This window comes from Chaetura pelagica, unplaced genomic scaffold (genome assembly GCF_000747805.2).
Source record: "Chaetura pelagica isolate M959 unplaced genomic scaffold, ChaPel_1.0 scaffold363, whole genome shotgun sequence".
Lineage (NCBI taxonomy): Eukaryota > Metazoa > Chordata > Aves > Apodiformes > Apodidae > Chaetura > Chaetura pelagica.
Window position 1 is genome coordinate 2,241,198 of NW_009952720.1, and position 10,251 is coordinate 2,251,448.

The 10,251-nt window shown below is 43.6% G+C and overlaps 1 protein-coding gene across 1 annotated transcript in view; it reads right to left on the reverse strand.

The window, feature by feature from the left end:
* Positions 1–10,251, reverse strand: part of RGL1 (ral guanine nucleotide dissociation stimulator-like 1) — a 103,725-nt gene that overhangs the window by 35,322 nt on the left and 58,152 nt on the right. The window contains exon 6 of the mRNA XM_009994682.1: positions 2,832–2,909. Coding sequence (XP_009992984.1) covers positions 2,832–2,909 — 78 coding nt within the window. The remainder of the gene's footprint in view (positions 1–2,831; positions 2,910–10,251) is intronic.

Genomic DNA, 10,251 nt, shown 5'->3' on the forward strand with positions numbered 1-10,251 from the left:
TCTCATGCAGTTGCCTTTAAATGGTGGGGCTTTTTTTGTGTGTCAAAACCAGTGGAAATGCTTTGAATTGCATCCCCATTTCTAATGCCCCAAATGGATTTTCAAAGCATCTGAACTGTCCCACCAGGAGCCTGACACATGCAGAAGATCTCTGGCCACAGACCACTGGCTTCCCCACCAGATAGTTTTCCTCTGAGAAATACAGAGTTAATGGTAAGAAATAACATGGTTCTTCTGCTTCTTCCTCTTATTTCTGCATGTCATACAAAAACCAAGAGCACAAATGATATCATGTTTCTCCTCTAGGAGGGCAAATGCAATTATATTGGAATTATCCCAGAGAAAAAACCTGAACCACGAGAACGACGTGTTTCACAACAGGACTGCAAAGCCAACCTCTTCTCCAGATACCATCAATCAGATCTGAGAGACAAGTAGGCAGAGCAACTGGGAGCAGTGGAAACTTGAGGCAGGAAAATGAATCCACATTTATGCAGGATCTGTTAAAACACCTGCCAAATGACTTTGCTGACAACTTCGCTGTTAAGCTTTTGAGGTAACAGGTATAAAATGAGGTAACAGGTATAAAATGCAGATATCAAAGGTCTCTGATGAGGGACAGAGGATCAAAATCAGGCATGCCTGCTATATTCATGAAAATCAAGTCAGATGCACTCATCAGAAGTTGTGCTATCACAGGAACATGACCACAGCCTCCATCCATTTGTCAGCCCCAGGCTGCTGATGATTACATGCCAAACAGGAAGACAGCACTGATGCAGCAGGAAGAAACAAGGCAGGGGGTGTATGATAAACCATGTGTTATGTCAGTAGGAAAACAATCCTGTTCAGAATAAATAAATAAAGCAAATATGCTCCTACTAAATGCTATTTCACTTGCACACTCACCTTCAAGTAGAACAAAATACAGATGCGTTTTGCCCAACGCCTGGTGACACTAACAGCAATATCACTTTTACCCCCTTTTTGTCCATCTCACCATCAAGCTCCTCCAGGTCAATGAATGGACAGTTGGGACACGAATCCCAACGTTATTTATACTGGTGAAATTATCTTCTTCATCCTCAATATAAGCACTTCATCTCTTCTGCAGGAAGGACACTGCTTTAGCTCACCTTTTATGGCTGGACTGACTGAGATAGGGGAGGTCAAAGGGTGTGCCCCAAACTGGAAGAAAACCTACAGCTCATTTTGGATGGGAGTGTGGGAACCTGCTGGCTGCCTATGATTGCCTCTACCCATCATACTGCCCTCTCAGGGCCTGTGACTAAATTTTAACCAGTTCTTTGATAAGCTTTCATGGCAAAATGAGAGGAAAACCTTGGTAACTCTTCGTTACACCAGCCAGGAAACCTGAGCTCCCATGTCAAGCCTCCTGGGGCAAGGGGGACAACCCAAATTACTAGAGGTTGTAGCTTTCTGTCCTTGCTAACTGCTAAAAAAAAATATTCTAAATTAACATTTTGTTTCTAACTAAAGCCTTTGAGAAGCCTGTATCATTTACAGGCATTCATTAAGCTCCACATCTCTCCTGCAAGTGTAATTCATTGTGTTTTCAGAGACAGCTACTGAGCTGCTCAGAGCCAAGGAGCTTTTCCCAGTTCCTCCCTGTTGGTTAAACAAAACAGTTTCCACATGGATGGCAGAAGGCAAAGCAACCCTGCTGTCTGACCACTCAGACAATGGAGGACAGGAAGGTGTTTGGTACATACATGGGGTGTTTCTGGGCTGGGCATGTTTGAATCACTTGAAGCCAGACATGAAACCCCCTCTGCCCCAACACATCAGACCATCAGAAAAGCACAGAGGTGAAGAGTGGAAACACCAGGCCTAAGCTTGTAGAAGACAACATGATTTTAATCAACAATCTGCCTGAGTGACAACACTGCAGTGCATTTCTCAGTGTTGTCTGGGCTGTGTATCTCATGATAGAAAAGTGCAATATTTTTCTTCCAGCTCAAACCAAAAGGAAATTAAAGTTTTCTTCTTCAGTTACACCTTGAGAAACCAGTGCAGTGATTTTTTTTTTAAAAAGTAAGGTTCTCTTAACTGGGGGAAGCTGAGATAAAGGCACAGAGAAACAGTCTTCAGTAATACTGTCAAGAATCAAGCATCACAACATACTGTCATAAAATACAACAACTCAGCTACTTTTTGTCAGCTACTTTTGTTCTACAATGCATGCAAAGCACAGATCATACAGATGCCAAAGTACAAACACTAATGACCTGAGGCACATTTTACACCCAATGTCTAAAGATAAACCACAGTTTTATAGGTGGTAGGATGGTAGGAGGATAACTAAACTACTTTCCCCCCTCATTTAAGCTGCATTTCAAACCAGCTTGGCTATTTTTCTTGCAAAATCAGGATGACTTCAGAATTTAAATTTCACTCTAAAAGCAAGTAAATCATAGGGGCACTAATGGAAAAGACAGATGTGCATGCACATGTTGCCTGAAGCAACCTCAGCTTTGCTCTGCAGCCACTGTTGCAACACACAATTAAATCAGTCATAAGCAATAACCACTTACTGCTACAGATAAGGCAGGAGACACAAACACTCCCTGTTTAATCAACAAAATGTTGGCCTAGATGTGTTCATCCCATGTTTAATTCTGAGCCAGTTTCCCTAATGGAAAGATCTCTGGGTTACATGATTGGATATATTAAAAGAGAATTGATATTTGGTCTTCACACAGGCAAGCAAAGAGTGCTGTGGATTTTAAAAGGAAACAATAGCAATGCTGCCCACATCCTCCCCCAACAACAAGCCCTGGCTGGGGATTCCTGTGCAAAACCACACTTACATCCTGAGCACTTCCTTGGATTCAGAGGAATTCTCACTTTCAACTTCTTCACAGCTTGAGATCTCCAGGTTTCCATACCTGAAAAAGGAGATGGGTGAGTTAGAGGAAGCTCTGCTGAAGAAAAGCAAAAACCCAAGCAGAATAATTCATATACAATTAACATAAACAACTAAAAAGGGTTTCTAGCTCGGACTACAAATATGGAATCAAACAGCTGGGTAAAATGAGGAAGCTTGAAGATTATTAGCCTGAAGAGACAGCCAGTGCCTTCCAACTTCATGTGTTAATTTGTATGAAACAGCCTGCACACAGGAGGAATCAAAACCAAAACAGTTTCTTTGCTCACACCTCCAAGACCCTTTTTTCCTCTGCCTGTGTTCACTCCAACCTTCCCCAGGGTCCTAGCACAGTGTGCAACGAGGCTGTAGCACAACCACCTTCTCCAGCACAGCTTCTTCTTTCTCCAACACACTCCAAGTGTGATTTCACACACAGTTTTCTAGGTGGCCAGTGCCACTTGTGCCAAAACTACTGACCCAGTTGTCAGGAATGGGAACGGGCCTGTGGCTCTGGGAAAATGCCACTGGGAAAGAGGGACCCATGGGCACCACTCCAAGAGTGCAAAGGAAAATCTCTTACCTACACAGGCAGCACATGTGCCTTGCAGGCAGAATTATGCATTCCCAGTGGGAGTGTCTATTGTTTGAGATATACAGCTCAATTTCATGGATCCTTCCAGGCAGCTTTAATGAAGGCAGACAATTAAACACAGTCCAGAATGGAGCAAGCTAATTTTATGCATTCTGTGCTCAACTAATTGTGTCAGGCACCTGCAATTAATCTGAGCAGTTAGAACAAGTGCATCTTTAAATGTTGGTGCTACAGCACCCAAGCAACATCAGATCAAGAAAACACAGTGGGCTGTCAGCTTGTCACCAACAGCTTCATGTCAGAATTGTAGCAAATTAATCCAAGATGCTTCAAAGGATAAAACTAAGAGGTGGTACTTTTATGCTTCCCTGAAGTATCAGTCTAAGCCTTCATATGGCAGAACCCCAGGTAGTGCCACTGGATGCAAGCTCAGTGTCACCAGCACATCAGCTGGATTGTAAAGAACATGTTTGAGCACCACCACCCTCATGTTGATGCTCTGCCCTCCCAGGGCTCACCACCTCAGAACCCCACAATCCTTTAGAAGAACAACCTCAGCTTCAACACTCTGATGACAGCTCTGCTGTGGATGAGGAAGCTGAGGCAGAGAGAGGAGGGTTTGCAAACATTCCAGTGCACTGCAAAGCAGACCCAAACCAACACGTGCAAACAAGTTATCACTCTGATAGGGGCAGAGCAGCCACAGTGGTCAGGAGATCAGCTTCTTGGGCTTACTTAGCCTTGAGAGTACTGCACTAAGACCACTTGTATTATCTGAAGCTCTTTTAAACCCAGATCTTGCACCTCCAGTTACACTGCAGGTTAGACATAACAAAAAAAGCAATTTGCTCCAGTTGTTACCCATATTTGTGTCAAGCTGAGAACAAAACCAGGACTGCTTGACCCTAGTAGCTTAGTCTGACCAAAATACTGTCTCTGATTCAACCTGAATTACCACATCATTTGTGGAAAAACTCAGAAATCTTGGCATCTTATCTGTTCAGAAAAAAACCCAAGGCATAACACATGCATAAAACTCTGCAAACATGTTCTAAAGGGCCCAAATTCTTTCCAGTCATCCTGAAACAATCCTGCTGGTCCTACAAGACAGCAAAAGTATGAGAGTAGGTTTTAAGGGCTTCTTAAAACAGAAGGAGTCCTTAGAGACTGAGTTATGTCCAGGATAACCCATTTTGGAGCTGCAATTTCAGAGCTAATCCAAACATCTAAGGAAAAACATGCTTGGAGAAGCCAACAATGAGATAGGAGTCCCCTTCTAAACATGATGAATTACACCTGGATCCCTCAGTGGTCCCAGTGAATCCCAACAGGAACACTCAGGACCCACTGCTTGGCACAGGAATGGCTGTCAATCTTGTCCTGAATTTATGTTTTTTTTACCTCTGTGCTCTCTCCTCTATTCTCCCAAGCCATTTCACACCCTGCCATGTTCCTTCTCCTGGAATCAGCTCTACTGAAGCTATAAAGCTGAACAGATACCTTGTTTCTGACTCTCAGCTATGCCTGAATTCACCACTTAATCCTACCTGGCCTCTCTCAGCTCTCAGTTATACCCTAAATGCTCATTTCTGGCCTTTTGCAACTCAAAGTGAAAGCAATTAACTATGGGAGATACTTCCCTCTGCTTTACTACAAGGATGGAACACATCAGAGGAGCCTGAAGAACCACGCTCCCAACACTTTGCTAAGCTAAAGTGCAAAGTTTAACCTATTTTTATTAAGATACTACTCTTCTAGTTTCACTATTTGCTCTTGCAGACCTGTGGGTTGTCCTGCATTTCCAAATGCACCACCAGGTAAGACAGGAAGATACAAAAAGGGTGTAAGGGGATATTTAGAGAACTGTGCTGCACCTTCTCAGTGGAGATGGCCCAGGACAGAATGGAGATGTGCTGCTGGTGTCATGACAGGACATGCTGTGACAGCAGCTTCTGTCCCATTGCTAAAGGCAAAGGATTTCACTCTCCACCACCACCTGCTAGGTAAGATGACTAAAGCATCTTAGCCAATAGACAAAGGACATTTTTTCCCCCCCTGCTGGGAGGAATATGCAAAGAGAGCTTCAATTTTTGAATAACAATTATGTTTTGATAATTCTTTTTCAAAGCTTCCCATGAATTCTTAGAGGAAAAATGATTGACATGAGTCATGGTGTCATTGTATGAAACAGAAAACGTGTATTGGCAGAATATGAAGCATTTGCCATTAAATCCCACTAGAGAGAGACATGCTGATCTGTGTAATACAAACCAGTTATAAAGAGCAGGCAATTTTCTGTCCAAAATTGAGGAAGTTTGTAATGCCTTGTTACATTGCCAGCTGCAAACCTCTGCCTATCTGTCCACACAAGAGCTCTGCAGGAACAGCAGGTCATTAAATAGGGGTTAGGAGGAGTTAATGATACATCTGATGTAAAGAACAGCATTTCTGCAGACTTCCCCTGCTCTGTTCTCACCAGCTCCTGGACAAAGAGCCATTCACTACCCAGCCTTGTATGAATGCTTTGCATACAAAAAGAGACATGGGAAACAAAAGGATCCTGTAGCCCACAGAACTTTTCAGCCTTGTTTGGCTTTTGGGAAGTTATAGACTCCACTCAAAGGGACTGACTAAGCAAATGAGACCAGACTGTAATGGGTAGTACTGAAGATTTAAATAGTGAAAAATTGAGTAGAAACTGCACCCCTGCAGTTTAAGAAGGGAAGAATGGAGAGGAAAACACTCTTTGAATTATTCAGAATTAAAAAGGAAAGGTGGCTCTCTGCAAAAGCCCCAAACACATCCCTAAAAAAGGCTTCTAAGAATCAAAACAAGTGACTGGAAGTACAGAGAGCAAGAATTGTAAGGTGCTTTGAATTACACACGTCATGGAAATGAAGCTGCTTCTTTAGTGGAGTAAACAAACCACCTGGTACACAGGAGGACACCAGAGGCAAGAAGAGATGCTACAGCAACACCAGTGAGCCAGATGCTAGATAAAGCTGCTGTCTGTCCTCAGGGCAGTCAGCTACAAAGGACCCATTCCTTCCCTGCCCTTCTTTTCTTCTCCATTGACCTGCTCTTGAGCCATCCTTCAGAAGAAAGAAGGAACTGGAAAATGGAAAACTAACTTGGTATTTGCTGTCATTACTCAGCTCCAGCTCTCCCCTCAAACTTCATCCATTCCCTCCACCCCAAATGCCTTGAGACAGGGACCAGTTGCTGCTTTCTGTGTGACTGTGCTAAGCACAGCCTGGCCCTGCTTGTTAAGTGCTGTTGTGAGGAACAAGATGACCATGACAAAATGAAACACATGAGAGGAACCCATCTGGACAGCTAAACACCTCTGGCTTCCCTGGCACTTGTCAGCAGTTCATTCCACAGCACATCCAGGGACACTGAGGTGACCAAAGGGATCTCTGCAGAGCATCCCCACACCCAGGGGGAACTGGTCTCCTTTGCCTCTCTCCAAGAACTTCTATCCAGAGTTTTTACATGAAAAAGGCTTTTTTTAAATTTTATTTATTTATTTATTTTAAATCTCCCTACCCACTTCTACCAAACAAAGAGAAAATATCAGTCCATAACAGCATGGAAGACTTGGCAGGTTTTCCAAGCTGTCTTCTGCATGGAGGTGCCAAACTTCCATGAATGGCAAAGGGATGGGGATGTCCAATTACTCCTCAATAGCTATGAAAATACTGGTCACCCCCCTCACTTTTCAACATACCAGCTTATGCCCAAGATTTTGTTTGGTTTGACTTCTACTCCATGTCAATAAAAAAAAACCTTTAGAGCCTGAACTTAGTAAAAAGAATGAAAAGGCTCAAACTTACTAACAAGCAAAACCTTAATGTGAAGTCTGGAAGGAAAAAAGGGGGAAAAAACAAACAAACAAAAAACAACAACCCATCACAATGAATTCATTTACAATCTCCAAGAAGTGTTAGAAGTTACTGCCATCACCAATAACCCCTCCCTGACTTTTCTAAAGACAGAAGTTACCAAAGGGGGGCAATTTAAAGTCCCTGACAATGAGTGGCACAGCACTACAGAACCAGTGACCAGGCTGAACCAGGGGGAACTGCACTGGCCTTGAAACACTCTGAATTATACATTAACAATTTCAATCTCTTCATATGTCTTGTTCAACGTTGTGTGTGACTCCACTGGACAGGTCAGAGCACAGAAATGTCCCTCTCTGCCCCGTTGGTTTGTAGGTTGCTGGGATGACAACACCTGCGGGGGCTGTGGGAGTCAAACCCACCATGATTCCTCCTGTGACATAACCCAAGCCACGAGTGCTTGGCTGTGGGAGGGTTTCCTCCTCCTCTCCAACATCACGTGAAGAGGAGTAATGGCAACATGAATGTCCCTTCAGTTTGTGCCCTACACTGAGGGAGACAAAACTACCTGCTCCCTGCAGGAAACACAGAGGACAGTGACAGCCCAGAAAAGCCTGCTCAGAGCTTCCAAGGGCTGCAGAGCCTCTCAGCCTCACAGGGTAGATCACAGCTCATCTTCCCAGAGTCAGACCCACACGGAAAAAAAGATTTTGCCCAGAAGATTTCACAGAAGCTCCCCAAGCCACAGATCTAACAAAAGCACCCATTCTTCTGACCTGTTCACTCTGGAACGAGTTCCTTTTTGTCCTGCCCTAACACTTCAGCTTCAGTACAGCCTCTGCTTTTCTGTTTGCCTCTGCCACTCAGGGGAAGAGCCTCTCACCTTTTTTGGACAGAACGTTTCATGTCCTAACTTCAGTTCATGCTGCAGAAGTTTGTCACTGGGTACTTTGCTATTAAAAAACGTGTCCTACCACTGGAAGATGCAGATGCTGCTCCCTCCCACACTGTGTCAAGGAGCTGCTTCCCTGTAACAGGATGAAGAGGCCTTTTTTGATCTGGCCCCATCACTGTTCTCCCTTGGGCCAAACAACAAGAGCTCAGCATTGCCATTCATGATTTTCCCTTATCCACAATCCTGCTCTACCACCAAGAATAAGAAACAGGGCTTGAGCTCCTCACATGAAAGGAAAATTGACAACTTAGGCCAAAATCTTACTCACTTTTTAAGAGATTGCCCTTTTAATTACTTTTTTACTCCACTGGAAAACAAAATACAAGTACTTATAAAACCTCAGAGCTTCCAAGGGCTGCAGAGCCTCTCAGCCTCACAGGGTAGATCACAGCTCATCTTCCCAGAGTCAGACCCACACTGAGAAAAAGATTTTGCCCAGAAGATTTCACAGAAGCTCCCCAAGCCACAGATCTAACAAAAGCACCCATTCTTCTGACCTGTTCACTCTGGAACGAGTTCCTTTTTGTCCTGCCCTAACACTTCAGCTTCAGTACAGCCTCTGCTTTTCTGTTTGCCTCTGCCACTCAGGGGAAGAGCCTCTCACCTTTTTTGGACAGAACGTTTCATGTCCTAACTTCAGTTCATGCTGCAGAAGTTTGTCACTGGGTACTTTGCTATTAAAAAACGTGTCCTACCACTGGGAGATGCAGATGCTGCTCCCTCCCACACTGTGTCAAGGAGCTGCTTCCCTGTAACAGGATGAAGAGGCCTTTTTTGATCTGGCCCCATCACTGTTCTCCCTTGGGCCAAACAACAAGAGCTCAGCATTGCCATTCATGATTTTCCCTTATCCACAATCCTGCTCTACCACCAAGAATAAGAAACAGGGCTTGAGCTCCTCACATGAAAGGAAAATTGACAACTTAGGCCAAAATCTTACTCACTTTTTAAGAGATTGCCCTTTTAATTACTTTTTTACTCCACTGGAAAACAAAATACAAGTACTTATAAAACAGAGATTATGCATCAACACCCCCTTTAATCTTTGGACTGTTATTAACAGGTACTACTAACAAGAAAGTTGCAAAAATGCACTCTTTGCTACTTATTCCAATTGATGTAGAGATGATAATTAAGCTGGTTAAATTCAATTACTATCAATGTTTTTTCCTTATAACATCTGCTTTTCTTCACAAGCTGCATATAAATAATTCTAACTTTCATAGCTTAAATTTCATCCATATTTCATCCCAAGCAATAAAATTCTAGATTATCCATGATATTAGAAATGCCAAGAGAAACATCCATAGATTCTTAAACTCCATATTCCTAAGATTTGTGAGGGGAGAAGTGGTGACCTCCTAGGATTTCCTGTGGATTCTACCATTTATTATAAAAGTCTGTGGCTCATGTTGACAGGGTCAGGCAGCCTACATGCCCTTCCTCTAGAGGAGACCTTTTAACTCCCCCTGGGAGGTACACAAGCCAGTAAGACCAAATCTGGGCTGAGGAAAGAAAGCTCTGTTCTATGGAGACATCTCCCCACTGCTTTCTTCTGACATTTTCACCTCTTAAAGCAGCAGCAGAGGAGAAGGGCAAGACCAGCTTCTTCAGAGTCATCCACATTCCTGACTTGGTGCTGCTCTGAGCAGCCTGACTACCCAAATTCACCCAAGACATTGCTGCAAATACCACTCAGGATATTTGTTTGAAGCAGAACTGAAGCATCTGAACTTTATTCTCCCTTCCTGCCCTCACAGCCAACCACAGGGCATCCCTCTTCAAGCAGGTCTCCTACCATGCCAGCACGTCACCAAAAACCAGTGGGACAGGAACTCCATCTCTGCAAGACCACAAGGGATGCAGAAGTCTGGTCCAAGTTCCTTCCCCTCAAATCAGCAGCCAACAATGCCATGAATAACAAGCACATCATCTTTAGAAGAAGACACTTATTTTCCTGTTCATTCCT